This window comes from Girardinichthys multiradiatus, chromosome 1 (assembly GCF_021462225.1).
Source record: "Girardinichthys multiradiatus isolate DD_20200921_A chromosome 1, DD_fGirMul_XY1, whole genome shotgun sequence".
Taxonomy (NCBI): Eukaryota; Metazoa; Chordata; class Actinopteri; order Cyprinodontiformes; family Goodeidae; genus Girardinichthys; species Girardinichthys multiradiatus.
Window position 1 is genome coordinate 11488827 of NC_061794.1, and position 23204 is coordinate 11512030.

Genomic DNA, 23204 nt, shown 5'->3' on the forward strand with positions numbered 1-23204 from the left:
CATTTTATCCTTTAGTGCTTTATGCATTTTACCCTTACCACAGGGTTCTTACAGGTGTTTGAAATCCTTTAAAAGAGCTTATATTTAAATTATTTTTGGTCTGTAATAATAGATAAAGTCCTTAAAAGTGCTAGTCTCTACGTCTTGACATTATTAGCCTAGGACATACAGGTTAGGCTAGTAAAAGCAGCAGCTTAGAGTTGACATTATCCACTGTTTTGCAAAATACTTTTTTGCTTCTAAAACAAGGGTTGGATGCAGTGTTTCTGTACAGAATCTGAAAGAAATGTGGACCCTTTCACACTTAGCAACATACAGTATAGCTTGGATGTATAAATATTTTATTTTCCAGGTTTTGCTCACCCCTAAGAATTGCCTAAAGGGGTTCCATGGTATAGTTAATGGTATAGTCATAGGCCTTAAAGTAGTTTGATTTGTCATTTCATCTATGTTACTTGAAAAATGTAAAAAAATCCTTGTATTTTTTCACACTGTTTATCACAATAGAACAGAAGAGAAATTCTGTAGCTTGTTTCAAACTTGCAAACAGCCCAATATAAAAAGCAGTGGACTTCAATGTGCATGTTTGTAGCAGGGACCTTTATTCAAGGAGATTGGTTTAATACAACACCTGTAAGATGTGCTCATGCAGTATGAGACTATATGTTAAGCCAATTTGGCATTTATTGCACAGGCGCTTCATAGATGCCAACAGACGTTTGATAAGCAATTATTAACTCTGCCCTCTAGTTTTGAAAATCGGTCATGAGTAAGAAGCTAAGTGAGACCTATTTACCCAGTGACTGGACATTGCAGCTGGTTGGTTCCTAACAAGCTTGTTTTTATTGTAAAACTGAGCAAATACCTTCCTTATGGTTTAAAGTCCTTTTAATGTTGGGAAGAAAGCCCGAGTGAGGATGAGATTTTTCTCAAGCTGTATTGAGAATAGATTACGTTGCAAACCCAACCCCCATGACATTCTTGACATTCTTGTGGCTTTGGTGGTTTTTGCATACCATGTATATTGTCGAGAAGTTTTAAATGAAAATTTAGATGCTGGTCAAGCTTTTCATTAAAAAAACATGCTAGGTAGCTAAAACATTTTAACCAACAGGACAGTAGGTCTTACACCTTTCAACTCCCAGTACTTTCTATTGCTTTGTCTACTCTTTCCTTATCAGTGGGCTTTTCCAGACTGATACAGGAAATTTACAGATTTGAGGTTGTAGAGCACAGATTTATATTAGAAAAACACATTCAGAAGAGCTAATCCCTCTATCAGACGTCTGATTTGTTTGAATGTAATTATGTGTTGAAACATGTGTTGGGGAAAGATAAAGGGAATACTGTATTCATCCATTGCATCTTTGAGTGGAAACCTTCAAGGACTTGATTGGGTGTAGAAGAGAAAAGAGGGAATAAAGTATGGATTCATTCAGGGGATAATAATGAAAATATCTGCTACGTTTTAATTTAAACATGAGTTGTGTTTTATAGTTCAAAGGTTGAGTTCTGAATGTAATAATATGAAATAAATCATATAAATCCATCAGATTAGTGTGAATAAGATGTGGCTTAGTCATAATATTTCTAAAACAGTTTGTCTTAACGTACCTAATGTTATTCTTCTAATTTCTGCTGTGATGCTGATGTTATCCCTGCTTTCCTCAGAAGGCTTTGCTTAAATCCAGGTTTTCTGTTACTCCCCTCGCTCTGACTGAAACAGCGTTGCTAATCTGCTCATTATCTCATGTTAAAAACCACCTGCTGTCATGGTGAAAACCGCTACTATTTTTCTATCAGTTTGAGATGTTTTACTCATCCATTTTCTACACTGGCTTTATGCTGCAGGATTTTGCAGGGGTGCATTTGCATGCAACCCCACGCACACATTCAGTTGAGAATTAACCTAATGTAAATGCATGTGTTCAGCCCGGTGGAAATTAGAGAACCAGGGCAAGAAATTAACATTCAATGTAGCCTCATCATTGGGTAAGTTCAAATTGATGAGCTGATAGGTTTCCTCCTCCCCACAGGACAAGTATCGTGCAATGAAAAAGTAGTTACCCTTTACAGATTTCTTCTGTTTTTGTTTTTTATGTTTCAGATCGGCAAACAAGTTTTAATAACAGTCAAAGTTAACCCAAGTAAATATAAAATATTGTTTCCTCAACCTAATAACTGGTTATTTCACCACAGGGAGCAACAACTTCCATCAAGCAATAACTGGCAATGAATTCTGAATAAAAAAGGTTTTTTAGTCCTTCGGAGGTAAACCTGTTGGTGTTTTTAGGATGTCTGTCCTACAGCATAACCTGGGTGCAGTTGAATTTAAGGTCACAAACTGGTGGATGAGCGTTCTCCTTTCAGGTAGAAAGTAGAATTCACGGTTCTATCAATTGCAAGAAGTTGTCCAAATCCTGAAGCAGCAATCAGAAGAACACTATCGCCACCATGTTTGGCTGTGAGAATAATAAGGAACAAATGTGTACATATGTTTTCTTTTTCTTTTATTTTTGTTATTGTTTGATAATGAACACTTAGCCTAACTGATGCTGCTGAGAACTGCCATGTTTTGGATGTTGTTCTGGATTTTTTCGTGACCACCTAGATGATGTCTTCTCTGGTCTTCCCAACCATAACCACTTGATTCCAGCCAGCTCTTCTTAAGCTCCAGCTGAGAGTTGGGAACAGGTGTGCAGGATCACACTGCTCAACCCTGCCCTCCGGGGAAAAACCTGCAGCTCCGTAGGAGAGAAAAACACAGCAGAAACGGAACACACCCAGATCTACACCCTCACCGTGGTTCACTGGAGTCCCACAAGGAAAAGGCTTTTTGACACTGTTTGTCACTCTTTGGAATATTTTATATCAGGGCATCATTTCTTTTTGACATCTTTTAGTCTTCCTTATGTTGTAGGAAAAGTTCTGATCAAGGTAATAATATAATTTTAAAGAAAAATATTGGAAAGCTAAAAAATTGAGAGAATAGTATTAGCATACTTGTACTCCAACGGCACAAGGAAACAACATGCAATTTAATTTAAGGAGTCATTCGAGTTGTGTAGTTACAATAAGACGCTTTCTGGATGTCCCCAGAGACAGAGTTCAGTTTGTTTTCTTAAAAATAAAATGTTAGTTTTACAACTACAAATGGAGATCTATATTTAGACTTAATAAATGTCTAAGAACGATGTTAATATTTTTTTTACTTCTTCACCAAATCTGTAAAGTTTAGCCTTGACGCCTGTGGACCATTTACACATTCTTCACTGGATATTTTAACTGATAAAATCTGAACTGGATAAATCACAAGCAGAGGCAGACTGATACAATAATCCAGGCTGGGAATTTGATACCATCCCAGTAGGCCACCACTGGCAAATTAACACAAACCATTAAGACTGAGTTAAATTGAGGACACTTTGAATGCATGACACCTGCACATGTCATCAACTGAATACCTACAAAATAAACATTTCGGCTGTGGTGCAATATAATGTACTCAAATCATTTAAACTGAAATTATGTTCTCCTACTTATGCTATGTATAAACCCTTTTAAACTCACTAGGAATATGACAATCAGTCATAGATCACAATGTACAACAAATGATTTGGAATTATACTTTGATTTGTCTGATTTAGGTGATACTGAACAAATAAATCTAAATCCTTGGAGTGAAGGCAGGAAAAAATAATCAAATGGCTTCTCTTGACTTGAACGACTTTCGCTGTCCTTGTCTTTCCCTCTCTCTCTCTCTCTCCCTCTCTCTCTCTCTCTTACTCAGTACATCTGGCTGCTCTGCAAAATGAAATTACCTTCTAAATTTTAAATAATCTATGCTTCTATACAGATCGTCATGAGTGAGGCACGAAATATTCTAAAAGCATTGCCTGCAGGTGTGTTTTGTGCTCTTAAACTGTATGTGAAGGTTCCTGCTCTGACTCCTTACTGCTGCTGTCCACCGCCTCCATGACAGCAGGAGCTCTTGCAGCACTAATGCTGCTGACTTTACTGACACTGCTTTCTTCTCCACATTTGTAAAAAAAAAATCCAAAATCAGCCCATAATTTCCCATCTATTCAAATTCAGTTATTCATATTACAACAAATATTTTCTGAGTTTCAACAGATTTTTTAAAATTTGCAGTACTTTAAAACGTTTTGATAAGTCAGTTTTGGTTCCACTTTGGTTCCTCAAAGTGGAATTAACCTCCTTTTGAGCTGCTTATGCTGAATAGACTATACTAGCGTTTTTACTTAACCAGTTTTTAGTCTTACCTTCTCCCTAAAGAAAAAAATTAATTTAGCGCACTTTACTGCATTAGCGGCCAGTGCTTTTTTCTTCTTTAGCCTCTCCCTCTCTGCTCCTCCTTTCCTTCTAACGGGATGTCTCGCTCCATTATAGGGGTCCGGCACGTAACCTGGTGTGCCTCTGACAGACAGCCTCAGAAAATAAAGGGGGGGGGGGACCTTTCAACCTTTCACCGCGCCCCTCAGGGATGGCTGAGCGGACCAGGCCAGCGGCCAGGCCACCAGGAATTGTCCAGGGGCTCCGGATGACCAGTGCACCCCTGGTCACACTAGACTCTTTCAAACACAATTTGAGATTTACAAAACCGTCTTTAGTGAAAACACAGAAAGGGAACATTTTCAGTGCTTTGTTGGAATCAGGAAAAACTTAGAACTAGACATATAACAATGGCATCAAGTCTGAACTGGAATTTTTTACCATGATTGGCTAAATTGAGACTGGTTATTTAAACACAGATGTGATTTTCAAAAACTTCTGTTTGTGAAAAACAGAAATTTGGGTTCTTTGTCTTGTTCTAGTAAACCCAATATAACGTTCCGTCTATTTCTGTGAGCTGAATATATTGTTAAATCCCCAGAAGCCATCACAAAGACTCGAGTCCTACTGTTCAAGGTAAAGAGCTGTTCAAAAGAATCAATTCGTATGTGAACGTCACTTTCGTTACTTCCCCACCATATCCATAGTGGGTGGACAGTGAGATAAGATGTGGACAGATCTACAGTCTGAAGTTTTAACACATAGAATTCCACTATAAAGAAGCTTCCTGTGATTTGTGCTGCTGTGGCTTTAAATTGGGCTTCTGTCTCTATTACATGGAAGAGTACAGATTAATTAATTTAATTATTTTCATGCCTCCGAGGAGCTGCTAATCCAACTAAAACACTTTCATCACAATCAGTTTTTTGAAAGAGTTTTTGTATCGCATCTTGCTCCCAGTTCTCTTTCAGAGGCCTTAGCGTAGTCTTAGCATGTGTGGGTTTGTGAGTGTGTTTGATTTAACATGTGCAGGTCCCTCTGATTAGCTTCCCCCTGCTCTGCCATCACCCAAAGGCGTAGGCCACCACCACAGCGCCCACGACCATCATATTCAAAATGGAGATAAAATGAATTTGCTTTCCTATCCACTATCTCTGCCTACCTCTCCACACCTGCCTTTCCTTTTTCCTCCTTTCTCTCCATCTTTATCTCCACACTGCACCCACAAACATATTGTAACATTATTCTTTTTCCCCTTTTTTCTTTCAGTTTTTCATACAACCTTTCTATAAACACTCACCAAACTAGCAAATATTGTTTTACCTCAGGAATCGTGAATAAATAGTGCAGAAATATAACATAAATATAATTATTCTGGTCCATCTTGATGGAATAAACTTGGTATCACTTAGAACTTGTCTAAGCCTTTGCTGTTCTAATATCTCAGCTGTAGGCAGACTCCATGAGGTCGTACTGGAATTGCCCCTAGAAATAGACCATCACATTTGAGTTCGTTATGGTATAATCTGTTCTTTGCCCCTGGCATCAGGTAAGCCCACTTATCAAAGCTAAATATTAGAATTTCTTTCTCTATTGATATGACCAGGACAGGAATATTAGATATGTCCACAAATATGCATCCAGTTGAAACCAGATATTTACATAAACTGTGCAAAAAGACAATATTTTTTCCCCTCACTGTCTGACAATGACAGTAAGACGTTTGCACACATTTCTTTAGCAGTTAGGATAATTTAGTTGTGCTATATATTTTGGATATAACTCCATAAGGAAACAATGGTTTGCTGGAATTTTGGTCCATTCTTCCTGACAGAAGTGGGTATCTGGGTTGGATTTATAGACCGTCTTGTTCACACACACCTTTTCACCTCTGCCCACAAAGTTTCTAAGGGACTGAGTTCAGGGCTTTGTGATGCCCCCCCGAAACAATAACTTCTTAAGATCTTACTTCAATATTTCCACATAATGTTTTTGTTAAAGATGCCATCTATTTTGTGAAGTGCACACCCTGAACATGATGCAGCCACCCTGTACTTCACGGTTCATCAGTCTACAGGAAACGCCTCCAAAATTATGGTTTTTGTCTGTGAGTACATTTGCACTCTCTTACCAGCTTCAGCCAGGATCTTCACAAGGTCTTTTGCTTTTGTTCTGGGGTTGATTAATACGCTTCGTACCACATGTTCATCTCTGGAACACAGAACCTGACTGCTTCCTGAACAGTATAATGGCCAAACATCCCCATGGTGTTCTTCCTAAATTGTGTCAAAAGATACCTGACCCACCTGGACATCTGGAGATTGTATCCAAAAAGATAAACCAGATTTGTGGAGGTCCACAGTTCTCTTCCTAATATATAGGCGGATCTATTATGATTTTCCCATTATGTCGCACAAGGAAGCAGTTTGTTTGAGGTGTTGCCTTAAAATACTTCCACAGGTGTGCTTGTAATGAACCCAAATGTATCAGTCAGTCATTTTCTACCGCTTATTCCATAGTGGGTCGCGGGGAAGCTGGTGCCTATCTCCAGCAGTCTATGGGCGAGAGGCGGGGTACACCCTGGACAGGTCACCAGTCCATCACAGCCCAAATATATCAAATGAATCTTTTCTTTTTGGGTAGTACATAAAAGGACAAAGTAGTATTATATAAAGAAAAGTAATTTGGGCAGGACACCATAAGAGAAGTAAATGGGTTGTGATAGTTTGTTGTTTGTTTTCTATACCCTCCAAACTTATTCTATTTCAAAACTTCTTTATAGTGGTGAAAGTCTCAATGATGATTTTCTGGTGACCGTGTCATGTTATGTAATGTGTCACATCAAGTGTTGGGACCTAATAAGCTTGTGTTAGTGCTTTTTGTCATTTTAGCTTGGAATGTGTCAGCCCTGCCATGTGGTGGGCAGTTGGGTGGGCCAGGAGGCTGCCAGCATCTGCCAGGGCCTGCTGATTTCAAGGGTCCGGGCTAGTCTAGGGGTTCTGGGTGCTGCTGGTAAAAAACCCACTGCACTGGCCTGATCTCTCCAAGACAGCCCCTCACCTGGAGGTTGGACACCCTGTTTGAGCTACTCTTTGGCATTGCCAGGGATCTCTGTGGGGTCCGTAGCCATGGTCTCCACTGTGGTGATGTGGGCATGTGTGGAACAGTAAGGCTTCCATGACTATCAATGTGCATCACGCAGTCCAAAAAAAGTAGCTTGTTGTCTTTGGCATCCTACCTCTTAAACTTGACATTGTTGTACTGAGTTGATGGGGCTTCCCACATCACATCATCCCGATCTTTGGCCTGGATTCTGACCCAAAATACTGAGTCTATACAAAACCCACACACATGGACTAATACCTACATTTCTAATCTCACTACTCACTGGAAAAAAAAACTGTCAGTCATCAGAACTCTGCAGCATGGAGCCATACAGGTCCCAACAAGTACAGAAGTAAATGACAAGGAACACAGACACATTAAGATAGCACTTCAAACTTGTGGATACCCTAACTGGGCCTGTGTCAAGGCATCCAGGATTTCAATAAAACACTCAACTCAAGCCTTAGTCCACATCATCATTCCATATGTGGCTGGACTACAACTCAATGCAAGAAAGTTCTAAGCTTATAAGATGTTATGAGCTTATAACAGCTTATAATTAGAAACATCCCGCCCTGGGGTGATGCAGAGAAAAACTAGTCCATGCATTTGTAACTTCATGGCTCGGCTATTGTAATTCATTACTATTAGGAAGTCCAAAAAAGGCAGGTAAAAGCTTAGGTTTGTCTGAAAACAGTCCTGATTTGCAGACGTGTGCTGCTCTGAAAAAGTTTGCTTAGTGGGTTGAATAATTTTAAGTAGGACTTTGTGTTGAATTTGCTTTTAAATTTTATTTAAATGTTCAGCAAATATAGTTTCAATGCTTTTAGAATGCTTATTCCACATAAATATGCTGTTTTCATTTCTCATATTTTGCTTGTATTTGCTTTTCTACTCTCTCTTTCCAATAATGGAGTGCTTTTCCTTTTGTGTGGTCAGAAGTCAAGCTTTGCTGTTTGCCAGCGGCCTTTCTGTTCAATGTTGTTTGTATTGCTGTACTGTCACAGATCACTGGCCAGGACTAGAGTAGCAACAGAGGCGTCTCCACTCCTGATGATGCTCATTGAAAGGGTGATTTTCTGCTTGTCTGGAACAGTAAGTCATCTGGGTATATACATTTCTACTGTTATGAATAGAGCAAAATTGAACTCATTGGACCAGGATTTAATGCTTGTGGCCTCAAAAGCATTTTTAGGGCTAGCTTATTTCAGTTCTCATAGGTGAGCCAAAACAGTCCTGTGTTGTCAGTGACTATTGAAGAAGCTAATTAGTCATGTGTGCGCAAGCATTTGTTACAATAAATGACTAAGAACAGTAATGAGAATATGCATCAGTTTCAGTAAATCCTGTTTAGTTTTAAGGCACACATGGCTTAATGAGTAGAAACTTTTGGGAATTCTGCATTTTGGTGTCATTTGAATATCAGAAATAATTCGCTGTTTACACCTACCACACATTACGTTTTGTTCGAAGACAGATAACGTGAACAATTCGGACTATGTCTTTATCATGGTGCCTGTTTGTTGGTGGGATATACAGTCATATTCAATAAAATAAAATTTTTATAATTCAGTTCACTAGACAAATAAAAAACAATTCAATGGAGAAATGTGGACTTAATGAAAGTGTGTTTAATACCTGCTTAATTCAATTCAGTTCAATTCAATTCAGTTTATTTATATAGCGCCAATTCACAACACATGTTGTCTCAAGGCACTTCACAAAAGTCAGGTACATACATTTCAATTAATCCTAATCATTGAACAGTGCAGTCAGATTCAGTTATTTATTCAAACTGGATAAAAAGTTTTTCTATCTAAGGAAACCCAGCAGATTGCATCAAGTCAAATATTTGTAGCATTCACTCCTCCTGGATGAGCATGTAGAGACAGTGGACAGTCACTGGCGTTGACTCTGTAGCAATCCCTCAATCTGAGCATGCATGTAGCAACAGTGGAGAGAAAAAACTCCCTTTTAACAGGAAGAAACCTCCAGCAGAACCAGGCTCAGTGTGAGCGGCCATCTGCCACGACCGACTGGGGGTTTGAGAGGACAGAGCAGAGACACAAAGAGAACAAAGAAGCACTGATCCAGGAGTACTTTCTGTGGGAAGGAAAAGTAAATGTTAATGGATGTAGCTCCTTTAGTCGTTTCACCTAGAAAGAAAGAACAGATAAACTCTGAGCCAGTTTTCAAGGATAGAGTCTGAAAGAGAGCACATATAATTAGTTACAGTAAAAGCTCAGTCAATTGCTATATCTAGGAGAGAGAAAGGGTTAAACACTGAAAGACAGGGCCATGTGGATCATCTGTAGAAGGTGAGCATTAAGTTGTTGCCAGCAGAAGCTTGGACGATGCCCCTCTCCAGAAAGGTGTCACAGGTAGACACAGGGTCAGGCCAGGTTAGCTTCTAGGAAGAGAAAAGAGAGAACAAAGTTAAAAGCTGAAATAACAGCAAATAATGCAAAATTGGAGAGTAGTGTGAGAATGTAGCAAAGAGAGTGAAAGTGGTCATTATGTCCTCCAGCAGCCTAAGCCTATAGCAGCATAACTACAGAGATAGTTTCAGTTTCAGTTTATTTATTTATATAGCGCTTATTTACAACAACGTTGTCTCAAGGCACCCCACAAAGGGTCCAGAACAGTGCGGGGCTGCCAGGGAGGCCAGACCAAACCACCGAGTACCACCTCAGAACGGGTTCATACAGGTAGCAGAAATGGAGGTTATGCTACCTCCATGCTTAAAGGTTGTTATTTTAGAAAGGTACTTTTAATCTGACAAATGAGTCTCATCAGAATGCATATTCTAATTTATTGAATATGACTGTATTAGGCAGTAAGTAAACATGGTTTCTTCAGAGTTTGTGTGTTTGAATTAGGAAACGTAGGCAAGAATAGGGATTTGAGCAACCGGGCCAGAGCATCTTACAAACTGTAGCTCTTGTGTTCCTGGTCTGCAAGGTTCAATTTCTACCAAAAGTGTTCCAACGAAGGAGCATTGGTGACCTGGCAACATGGTCATTGGTGCAAGGCTCATTTATCCACATAGGAAGCAAAGGCTAAATCCAACAGATGTGCTACTATACTTCAAACTGATAAGAAGTCACTACAGACTGATAGGAAGGTGTCAGATAATTAGGACGTCACAATTTGCACTGCATAGTTGCTCACGAGTCACAGTGACATTAGCTGTCGCCTGTAAAGTGTCAAAAGCACCAACAAAGGTCACGTGAGAATCAGAACTGGACCACAAAGCAATGGAAGAAGGCTGTGTGGTCTGATGAATCACATTTTCTTTCACATTACAGGGATGACTGGGTGTCTTGTGTTCGCTTACGAGGTGAACACATGGCACCAGGATGCACTTTAGGAAGAAGGCAAGCCGGTGGAAGCTTTGTCATGTTTTAGTCAGTGTTCTGCTAGGAAACCTTGGATCCTGCCATCTATGTGGATGTTACTTTGAGACGTACCAGCTACCTAGGAAGTGTTGCAGATCATGCACACACTTTTTTAGAAATAGTATTCTGTGATGACTATGATCTCTTTCAGCCGAATAGTCTGCCACCAAGTAAAATTGTTCAGGAATGGTTTGAAGAACGCAGTAAGTTTGAGTTGATGACTATGCCTCCAAATTCCCCACATCTGAATCAAATCAAGTATCTCTAGAATGTGACAGACAAAAACAGTCTGGTTGATGGAGACTGATGGAACCCCTGGCTCCTAGCTACAGGAAAGCTGCTAAAAACCTGGTACCAGATACACCAGCAAATATTCAGGAATCTAGGGGAATCCATGCCTTGTCAGGGCTGTTTTGGCTCCAAAAGAGGTGCATCACATTTTATGCAGTTGGTTATAATGTTATGCGTGATTGGTTTATACAGAAACCCTAATTACAATTACAAGATGCGGAACCTTTCTAAAAAAAAGGTGTCATTCTTATCTCGAAACATGCGTTTTGCAACAAATGTGATTCTTGGGTATAGCACTTTTTAAAACTTTTACAAATAAAATAAAGTATCATAATTCCCTTGCTGAAATGGACCAGATCTGAAGTGACCGCTTAAAACGAATAAGTAAACATATAAATAATAGAATGTTCCCCTTTTTGGTTTTCAAGAATTGAATTAAGGTTTCACATATCACAAACTGTGCTATTAATGGGTCTGCATTTAGTGACGAAGGGTTAATTAAGTTAAATCAGTCTGAACTAGAGCTGATTTATCACAAGGTCAAAACATTTTAATTCAGTCTATCATGGAGCTAAATTGGGGCCATATTGTTTGTTCAAAAGAAAAAAAAAATGGAACCTGAAAAATAAAAGTTTGTTCAAAAGAAAAACATTTGAACCTGAAAAATTATTTTGAACATCCTCCCAAAAAATGTGAAAACTGGAAAAAAAAAGTTTTGCAACTGAAAAAAAACCTGATGTGAAACTGGAAAAAATAAGTTCAAAACTACTTTTCAGATTCAAGTTTTTTTTTTCGAACTTGCAGATTTTTTTTTCCGGCTTCAAACTTTTTCCCTGTTTTGGCGTGGGGGGCGGGGCCTCAGATCACGGGGGTGCGGAATCATGACTGACAGCTCAACACAGCGGCTGAACAACATATTCCCAGCTGTTGCATTCAGGGACCGTGGGAACTGGGATTATCTGTAATACATCATCGATATTCTATATATATGTGATTGCTTACGTGAATACACGACACGCATCTCAGAGGAGAAAATATGATCTTGACAGAGTTGCACAGCATTTTAAGTCCGTGTTGGAGATTGCTCACAACATCTAGCAAAAGAACCACCAGACTAAGCAGCGGCATGAAACCAGATGCAAAACGAGCCGGTATTTTCACAGCCAGGGCCAAACTGGCATACGGGTCAACCGGGGAAATCTCCAGTGTACCGCTGGCTTAGTGGGCCGGTGGTTCACTTCAGCCCGTGAACCACCGGCCCACGAGCTGAACCATCGGCCCACGCCCTGCACAGACACAGGGCAAGCGCGACATCAAGTACGCAAGTGGTAACAGTTTCTGGGGTGCTGATATTTTTCTGGACCATTGTCCCAATTATACCATAATGATATAAAGCATAAGTTCTAATGTTTCCTTTTTGTTAGAATAGGATAAGAATGCTCATCGACACAGTACAAGGATAGATGGCCCAAGGTTTGTCATGAATGACCTGTGGCTGGGGCACTGGGTTTGATGGTGGAGTAGGCTGTAACTGGTTTGATTAGAATGCAGCAGCACACTTAGATTAAGGATGGACACCCGCTACTACACAACGTACCAGATAGACACCATAATGGTGACACATAGTCTACTGATAAACACTGAGGGAGTGAACATCCATTGCATCGGAGTGCCATATATAAAACTACATGTGACATTCTTTCTGGGCTCTTCACGGTGCGAGACAGGAGCCTCAGTGCTGATCTCTGTAATCATTCCTCTGACTAATTTAGATTAAAGGGGCTGAAAGTTAGAAACTGAGAGTCGTTCCTTTAAGAGTCAGTGTTAGATAGCGTCTGATCGCTTCTGGGGACCAAGGATCGGAGAAACTCCGAGAGGTCTGACAGGGCGCGGTAGCTCGGACAAACCTCTCCTCTGCTCCAGTCAGCCAGATCAGCTCTGCTGCGCACTGGCGGCCAGCTGATTTGTAACACATAAACATGCGCTGCATGGCGGCCAGCTGAGCTGACAATGAAGAGCGGAGATCAGAAAAAAAGCCCGGGCTACTTAACCGAAACCCGAGTCCAGCCCTTGTGAAAACAAGTCCAGGCTTGATTATGCAGGGATATTCGGAAAATACCGGCTCGTTTTGCATCTGGTTTCATTCCTGCCGCTTAGTCTAGCGGTTCTTTTGCTTGATGTTGGGAGCATGGGAAATCTCCAACACGGACTTAAAATGCTGTGCAAATCTGTCAAGATCATATTTTGTCCTCTGAGATGCGCGTCGTGTATTCACGTAAGCTGCTTCTATCGGTGAAGCAAGTTATCTTTCCAAACTAATCACATATATATAGAATATTGATGATGTATTACAGATATTCCCAGTTCCCACGGTCTCTGAATGCAACAGCTGGGAATATGTTGTTCAGCCGCTGTGTTGAGCTGTCAGTCATGATTCCTCACCCTGTGATCCGAGGCCCCGCCCCCCACGCCAAAACAGGGCCAAAAATTTGAAGCCGAAAAAAAACCCGCAAGTTCGAAAAAAAAAAAACTTGAATCTGAAAAGTAGTTTTGAACTTTTTTCCAGTTTCACAGCAGTTTTTTTTTTCAGTTGCAAAACTTTTTCCAGTTTTCACATTTTTTGAGGAGAGGTTCAAAATAAATTTTCAGGTTCAAATGTTTTTCTTTTGAATAAACTTTTATTTTTCAGGTTCAATTGTTTTTCTTTTGAACAAACCTTTATTTTTCAGATAAATTTTTTTTTCTTTTGAACAAACTTTTATTTTTCAGGTTCAAAATGTTTTCGTTTGAACAAACTTTTATTTTTCAGGTTCAAATTTTTTTCGTTTGAACAAACTTTATGGCCCCAATTTAGCTCCATATTCTAATTCAGAATTACCTTATCAGAATTAGGCTTTTATGTGGCTTTCAGATTTATTTCACTTTTATCTAGCAATATGATATCCAGATAAACAAAAGAAAAAAATAACAAAATTGTTTTTAAAAGAATGAACTTATTCTTTGCCAAAATAGCGAAAAAGAAAACCTAAGTTTTTTTCACCGCGCTTTACGACAAAAATAACAGTTTACGATAAGATGTGAAGAGAGAGTGACGCTTTACGGCAGGCATGTTTCAGTTCGCAGCTTGTTAGCCAAAAAGCTGGTAGTGCAGAATTTCGTTTTTAAACGCAGTTGATTTACGTTACAGGTTTGTAATCAGGAAAAATGGATGTCGGAGAGCTTCTGAACTATCAGGTATGTATTCTTCTTATAGCGGATGTAGGTTTGCTTAGTTGATTTATCCCTCTGAATTGTTTGCAGGCAACAGCCTTGTTCGAAGTTACAAATTGGATAGCAGACTTGTTTAGAATCGTTATTTACATCTTTCTGTTTATATATCAGGCTATAAATGTTTAATTTAAAAGCTAACACGGCCATAGATCAATTGAATTCTTTATCTTAAATATGAACGTTAAACATGAACTTATTAACTTAAAAATGTCGCAGTACAACAAAGGTTCAAAAGAGGGTTTTTTGTACAAATCAACTAGGTTACCCTGATTCTATTTACATCTTTAAGCTTTATTTGTAGTGTCGACAAATGTAGAGCATTGTTTAAATATTTTATACTCTGCTTCCTATGATCAGCCTTCCTTTTAACTCTTTAAAGTTGTCTTGATCAGTAGCTATAGAGTTCTTTTTCTGAATCAATTTCAAAGGAAACCTGGGTTGTCTCTGGTGTGTTGCTGTGGTTCTTTCTTTGGCTCTGGGAGCCTTTATATGTGCCTGATTCATGAGTCAGAATCAGTTGGTTGAACAAACTAAACAACAAATATTTGTCTGGCCTAATAACTGAAAATGAGTGAAAAACCAGTTTAAAGAGCTTTAAAAAGAAATATTAATCTGGACCATTTAGTACTGTATTAATAAAATCAATCAGATTTTGTCTTTTTATTTTTTATGCCCATCCAAAATTTGTGTCTTTAAGTTGGTGTTGCAAATTGGAACATTTCAGAATTTCTTTAACCACATAAATTATAAAAATTACAGATACACTGATACATTTTTAATATTAATACTGCTGTAATGGCTCATAACCAATATTGGATATTATATATATATATATATATATATATATGTGTGTGTGTGTGTGTAACTGTAAATCTTCTTTTCTTTCAGCCTGACAGAGGAGCCAAGCGCCTGAGGGGAGAGGATGGAGGAGCTGCAGGAGGAGACGACAATTCCAGAGCAGGGAAGCAGCAGAAAGGTGTGGGAGCCAGGGAGGCAGCCAGATACAGAGACATGGGAGGAGGAATAGAAGGAGGTGTTGAAATGAAGGAAATGGAAGAGCCGACTGGAGACAAAAAGTTGATCTTGGAAAAACTGATGGATCAGGATGAGGAAGAACCTGAGGTGAGGAAATTTACTATTTAATCATATATTATTTGACATAAACTTCATCTGGAATCTCTGCTTTATGTTGCTTGTTTGTAACTCATAGAGAAGCAAAGCACAACCTGTTATAGTAGTTCTTGACCTCTTGATGCAAGAATTTGATAAAAACTTGATGACTCACCAGTTTTAATGCCTAACAATGAACAAACACCTTAGTAAATCAAATAAAACCTCCTTTACACAGTGTGTGTTTGCAGGCAAAATACATCAGTTTCTTTTTAGACCAGTAGCTGTCTGACATAAAGTTGCAGCAGTTGATGGTTTTCATTAATCAAGCACATCCCATCGATCCATAGTTGTTTCACAATTAGGAAGTGTTCATAAGAACCTCCATGCATCAGGCTGTGTTAGGTATCTAACTGAGCAGCCCGCTCCATGTGTTGGTCACATTATTATTTCACAAACTCTGTACCCCAGGTTGTACATGAGCTGCATCTGCTTGTTGGTCTCATTGTAAAGATGGATTGTGTCTGTGTGAGGAATCCTGTTTCAAAGCAAAGTTGATGGTGATTCCACACTACCATTTTCAGCTAATTTAGGCATCACAACAAACATGTTTTACAATATTTTCACTTGACTTTTGTCCAAAATCGACTTGTCTTGGCTCGTTATGCTATGTGTTTTTATATATTTAGATTTTGTTGGTCCAACAAGCAAATTTTGACAGTCAAATCAGACTTTATGGAGCAATTTTTCTACAATGAAATATAACAGTGCTTTTACAGAAGTGGAAATAAGAAAAAAACATACAGTCATCAACAATCACGCCAGAGAATGCCAAACTATGTTAGTAAGTAAAGAAATGTTAGACAACTAGAACAACTGAGGCAATGAGAAGGCACAGGGGATAAATAAAAACATTGAGAAAGCACTAATGAAAATGTACGTTATCCAAAAGACAAATAGAGATGAAAAATAAAATCTTTTTGTTTCTGATGAAATCTAAAATGGAGCTAAAATCTAAATAAATGTACAATAAAACTAAACTATACATTTAATAAAAAAAACAAAAAAACTGATAAGACACAATTACAAAAGTGAAAGGCGGGCTAAACACGTTTTTCTTTAGCTTTTAAACCCATCAACATTTTCAGTTTCTCCCAGATCTACTGGAAGGCCGCTCAAAGATGAGGCCTGCAATAAATAAATAGGACTGTTGTTTCACCTTTAGGGACCAGCAAAATCCTTTCTCAGAGGAGTCCAGAGGGGCTGAAAGGTTAAAACAGATGGGACTAAAACCATTGATACTTAAAAACAATAAAGGGATTCCAAATCAAGTTTTCTTTGTCCAAACAAAGGCCGCCGAGAATATGTTACTTGTTGATGTGTTTACAGACTGGGTTTATAACATTTTAGATGTGACGGAGATGTTTGTCCTGGTGAAACACAATAACTACAATCAAGGATTTATTTTTATCTTTAAATCGAATGACTCCAGTTTCTCAAGTTATCTTTCCAGCCTTGTTCTGATCCTAGTTTTTTTTTTTTGGTTTTGCTTAGTTGTCTCTTAATGATTTAAATTTAATCAATATTCAGCAGACGGAGAGTTTTAAGAAATTAAAGGTTTCTGATAGTACTTTCAAAGGTATTTTTTTCACAAGACATCTACACTGTGTAAGAGATTTGGGTCTGTATTTATAGCATATTTTGGTTAGGTGCAACATCTTTCATTTCACCTCTGTTTTAAGCACAAATCCTGAATTTGACTGGATTCTGTGACCGTATCGAGAACATGAAGGAAAATTACTTCAGGTTCAGTTCCGATCTGTTCGAACTGCTCCGGGGATTGTCTCTTAAAAAGTTCAAGATTAAACTGAGGAAGTTTAAATGTAAAAGTCCGTTTTCTGTGTCCTTTAATCTTCCTGGATCAACAGAAACTCATATTGAATAGATAACCTTCTCCAGACGAGTACATTAAAATCAGTACATTATTTAATTGGCAAACAGCAGAGAGATATGCTAGACGTTGGAATATTATTAGATGTGGTTGAATTGATGATAAATAATTGTTGTACTTACTGCCTTAGCTGAAAGTCAACTTCAGTCAGCCAGTGCCACAGATTCAGAAAATAAAGATTATGTTTCTGTCATCTGATTGAATTCCTGCACAATGCTGGACGCTTTTCATCTTTTTAACGAATCCTTTTGACGAGATCTGTAATTCTTAAACTACGTTACCTTTTCTGAACCGGACCAACTACACTGACTATCCAAATCTTTTTAGCTGTATGTACATCAACACAGAAACTTTGCAGTTAAACTGTATGTGTTGTGTATGTTTAGAGGGTAACGGCATCCAATCGGATCCAAAATATGTCTTTAGTGTGTTCTAATTTGCAGGCATTTCTGGTTGATATTTCTGAATTTATTTTCACTTTAATTTAATCACAAAATATACCGATTCCCACATGTTCTTTATTGTGTCAAAATGTGGCTAGGATTCCAGCTTTCCTTACAGGGTCTGGAAAAGTAGGGAATTCGATAATTATGGCGTGGATAACTATCAAGAAGAAATTTTTGTTATTTAAAACTTTATTCCCTGCCCCATTTCATTTGTCCGTCCACATGTTTGTCCATCCGTCCATTCATTCGTCGCCCATCCATCACTTCACACCTTTGTCTATCCATTAGTCAGTCTGCCTGCTGTCAGTCCATCCATTCACCCACCCCAACCTTCCTTACTGTCTGTCTTTTGTACAAGTTTTGTATGTAGTACTCTTTAGAAATACCTGCTGTAAATTCATAGTGAACTTTAGTATTTTTAATTTAAAATAGGTCAAAAAAGGCTGAGAGTGTCTGGAAAAGTAAGCATTTTGGTTATGAAAAATGCACAGGAAGCTTTGGGGTGGGAGGTAAAACTATTGTTTATCCTCTTTTTCCAAATTTCTTTGGCTGTATGATGCCCTCAAAAATATCGGTCTTTTGTCTGTTTATATCACAAACCAACCTTCATAGCTTTTAAATGTTTTAATGCAGCTTGTTTTTCAGTCATGACCTAAAATACTAAAATAGCCACATGTAAAAGGTTCTGCCAGGAGAATTTCTGTAGGATTTCGAGTGTTACCGATGCCATCATGTGTAGGACATTTGAAAAGTGCACCTTTTATAATTAGGTTCCTATAATCCCACTCTGTACCCTTTTCAAAGATTCGCTCTGTCAAGAGGTACTCAGAGCGAAGAGCTGCATTGGTCCATAATGTCAGGCAGTTGAAATGTCCTAACTGGTCATTATCTGCACAGCAATTTATGGCTTTTAAGCCACCAGGAGGTTAAATGGATTCCCTTTTCAGTGAAATATCCCCGAGATAGGAAAAAAAACTCCAGTGCTCCTCTCACATAATTAAGGTCACCCTGATGGCTCCTTTGCTATTGCAACAGCTGCTTCAATAAAATCCTTTTTTTCTCCACCTTTTCTTTCTCACTCTTCCACTTCTGCACTAATCAAACAGGCGGAGCCGGTTGACGAGAGCTCAGTGAAGAAAATGATCCTGACCTTTGAGAAAAGGTCATACAAAAACCAGGAACTGAGGATAAAGTTTCCAGACAATCCAGAGAAGTAAGACCATTATAGGTTTTGCATTTTGGTTCACTTTATATTTAAGTTTCCTAAAAGTTATTTCTCTTTTTTGGGTTGTTTTATACTGTGCCTCACGTTGCAAGTTATGATTTAAATGTGTAAATTTATCATATGTAATATGATCCAGTTTGACAGAAACTGAAGGTTGTGCTAACATTGGTGTTTTTTTTCGGTCAGGTTTATGGAGTCGGAGCTAGACCTGAATGACATCATTCAAGAAATGCACGTGATCGCAACGATGCCAGATCTCTACCACTTACTGGTGGAGCTTAATGCCGTCCACTCACTGCTGGGCCTTCTTAGTCATGAAAACACTGATATCCTTTTGACTGGTTTTTGAATGACATGCTGGTTTTTACTGTCATACTTTAGTGTCGTTGACCTCTATTGAGTTCCTTTTTTAAAGATTTGTTTTGCAGCACTAGTGGCCTTTATTTTGTCATTTTTCTTAAAGTAGGCAGACATGAAACAGGGTGAAGAGAGGGCAAAGACATGCAGCACAGGTTGCAGTGACCGGAACTTGAACCAGGGCACAGCCACGTCGAGGGCTGAAGCCTCTATACATGGTGCCGCGCGCTCCACCACTGTGCCAGAGCTGGCTGGTTTTCAGCTTGATCAGCCCTGAGTGCTGCCAGGTTGCACTGACAACATTGTAGAGATGCAAGATGCTGTTTACAAGGATACTGTGTTTTATACGGCATGTGAAGACATTTTCATGTAGGCTGAAAGAGAGAGAGAGAGATATAAGATAACAGGAAGACTGATCAGAGTACAGCAGAGTTCTGGTTTATCCTTCTGAGCTTTCTACCATTTAATATTCTGGGTTTGGAAATATTTGCACCCTTTTCGAACTCTTGTTATGATAATGATCCATATTATTTAGAAAATGCACATTGAGCTTGCTGTTTCTGGATTACCAGTCGCTGTAAATGTGCCAACTGCTAACCTAAAATGCTAGCCAGTGTAAAATGTCACACAGACTTATGTTGCCTCTGCTTGTAATAGAAACAATTAATAACTGTTCAGAGTAGCAAGGCTAGAAATAAGTTGTTTTCAATGCTGTTCTTATATCCTATAGTTCTCAAAGAGAGTAAAATCAGTGCACCTCTAGTATTATGTAGTTCTCAACTGTCTTGTTCAAGCTTCTAAAACTATAGTCGGTCTCCAGGAGAAACCTTCTGTCGTGGCAGCATGGCATATGTTTGTGAAACTGAATTTAAATGAAACAGCTCCACTTTAGGTGAAAATCAAACCCAACACACCGGTTCAAACTCCTCATACCTACTGTTATGCAAAGAAATCAAAGGGCAACGATTTGGGCCTCAGCACCATGCGGTTGAACCTAAAGTCATCCGTATACCAGGTTATTCTGGAGGTAAATGTGAGACCATCCAGTCAACACCTAAAGGCTGGTTGTAATATGAACTTGAAACAGGATAATGAGCACAAGTGAGTGGGTGAAAAGGAAAAGACCGAAGGTGCTGCTGTGACCCAGTTTAATTCCAAACCCAAGACCAATTAAAATCCAGACAGAGGACCCTTTAGAGAGATCAGTGAACCTCAGTGAGCTGAAGCACCATTGAAAAGATGAATGGGTCAAATTGTTTAACAATTTGAAAGACTTAAAGGCAGTCACTTCTTAAAGTTATTGGTTTACAGGCAAATAATCATCAAGTATGGCTAGTTTTGTAAACTAGGCTTCTAATACTAGTCTTAATACTGTTTTTTCTATTGTAATTACTATGTTTAATATGCATCGTACTAATGGGAATCCTTAATAAATAGCAGTTGAAAACATTTCAAAAGAATGTCAAAAATGGGAACTGTAGCATTGAAAGATGGTCATAAATCTGTCATTTTCTAAATATATCTGAGCGCATGGAGGCATGCATTTTCATACCTTTCACTCCTCTGACCAAGATGGAATCACCTTTTGTTCCATTTAGATGAAAGTCAAAAAATTAACTTTAAAGTGAATTGTTTTATTTAACTACTTTAGAACGTAGAAGTTTTTAAGGTTTAAAGAACTAAACTTTGTTTTAGCTCTCAATATTACCTTAACATGGAGTTCTGCTACCAGCCCATAATATCTTAGGTTTGCTTTGGAACGATCTTTCGCTTTGGAAACGTAAACTAGAGGTTGGAAAAAGTCTTTGTTTTAGAATGCCTGTCTAATGAGATGGGGCAAACGTTGAAGAAAGTGGTGGTCTGAAAGATACAGAAAGAACCAGAACTATCGAAAAAGATTGATAAAGTTTGGAACCTCTAAACATTTCTTCACCATGCCTTTTTTAGTTTTGTTCACCATCTAATTTTTAAAGTTCCATTAAGCTTGGTTTTTCTTTTGCCTTCATGCACACCTTTAGAGACCATTGCCACCTATTCAGCAAGATCACTTTTCCTACTGCTTTACTATTTGGTTCTGAATAGCAAAGAGACGGCCCACTTTACTCTGTTGCCTGTAGCTTGTTCTTCTTGGAGAAAGAAGATTGAGGTCAGGTTAAGCAGATGTTGCTGAGAGCCCCCGTCCACTGAGATGAGAGACAGAACGTTGAGAAAAGCAGGTCCAGGGACCCAGTTGTGTTCATTGAGAGTAGATCCAACAAGACCCAAGCTATAAGTAAGGTGGCTTATGGGTTTATCTGTTTTCTGGCTTCAGAACATACTGGACATCAGAGCCCATCCTCTTTTTGAATTTTCCCATAGTTGTCCATAGTTTTAGAACTTCAAATTATGTGCAGAGGGTCCTTATGCGTTTCTGCAGTTGAACCAAGCCTTGCCTCTGAAAGCAAGTTACCCAGATATTAAGCCTACATAATTGTGCTTCTAGACTTTGTAAGAATTAGAAATGTTAATTTCAATGTAATCATTTTAAAGTTGCGCTAGGAATGTGATGATAAAAGGGTGTAGTAGTACGGTCTTTTTTTTCCTAAATGTCACCTACATGTTGCCATAGCTGTGGTGGACCTCCTGCAGGAGCTTACAGACATCGACACGCTCCATGAGAGTGAGGAGGGAGCCGAGGTCCTCATTGATGCTCTGGTGAGTTTAGAATTGATGTCAGTCATCACACGACTCTTGGTGGATCAATACTTAAGTTTCTGGGCTTCTGGGTCCAAACTAGGCAGAGAAAATGGATTTTTTTGGTCATTGTTAATGAATACATAGCACGTCGTTTACTGGTTCTCATTGACATGCAGACATTTACATTTTTTGAGAGTTTTATCTTATTATTAGAAAGCTTATTATTGCTTGAACGCCTGTTTGCACACCTAGATGTGCGATATGTTCATCCCGCATAACATGCAGCTATTATTTGTCCCTGTCCAGTTCTTACTCCATTCATATAGCGTTCATCCCTCTCTAGCTTTGTTTCATTAATAAATTTCCTACATAATGGTTTTGTAGCTTTCTCATCCATGCGTCTGTTATACTGTCTGTGAACCAAAGAGACACCCACTCATCGGGACGTCAATACTCTTGATATCTCATTATGTTTTCTGACATTTACAGTGACACACACAAAGGTCAAACTGCAGTAATGTGCGGTTATAGCTTTGAATGGAGAAAGGAACTGAGTGGCTACTTCTTCATGGGTGTCACTGCGGCTTTTCCTCAGAGATGCTGTGGCTTGTCCCTTACCGCTGGGACTGACTGCTTCAAGCTTGGGCATTTGAGCTGTCAGGTTGAATATTTTTCATCTGTGGATAATCAGTCAGCTCTGAGTGATTGCATCTTTCACATAGACATAGCTTTTTTTGTCTTATTTTCTGACTTCATTGTCATCTTGTGTTATCTGAAGCCTTCTGTAACATCAGTACACTCGTCCTCGTTAATTTGAACTATTAGTTATAATTCTGAATTTGGTATAAATGGAGATTTGTTGTGTGTAGCTTTAAAGGGTCTGTCCTAAACTCAATGATCCAGAAAGAATCTTGTTTAGAAGAGTTTGTTTGCGTTCTCTTTTAAATCGAGTTTTAAATCGTTTCAGTCTGTGAGAGTGTCAGCCTGAAAATGCCAAGAAAGTTCAGCAGTGCATCTGAAGCTTTCACTGGGATACAAGTTTGATGTATGCAGGTTTGGGCTGCAACTAACGATTTTTGTGC

The 23204-nt window shown here is 38.8% G+C and overlaps 1 protein-coding gene across 1 annotated transcript in view; it reads left to right on the forward strand.

Annotated features, from left to right (window-relative positions):
* The first annotated feature begins 14173 nt into the window (after positions 1-14173).
* Positions 14174-23204, forward strand: part of ctnnbl1 (catenin, beta like 1) — a 94473-nt gene continuing 85442 nt past the window's right edge. The window contains exons 1-5 of the mRNA XM_047362895.1: positions 14174-14321; positions 15246-15479; positions 18971-19077; positions 19276-19415; positions 22043-22140. Coding sequence (XP_047218851.1) covers positions 14292-14321; positions 15246-15479; positions 18971-19077; positions 19276-19415; positions 22043-22140 — 609 coding nt within the window. The 5' untranslated portion in view covers positions 14174-14291. The remainder of the gene's footprint in view (positions 14322-15245; positions 15480-18970; positions 19078-19275; positions 19416-22042; positions 22141-23204) is intronic.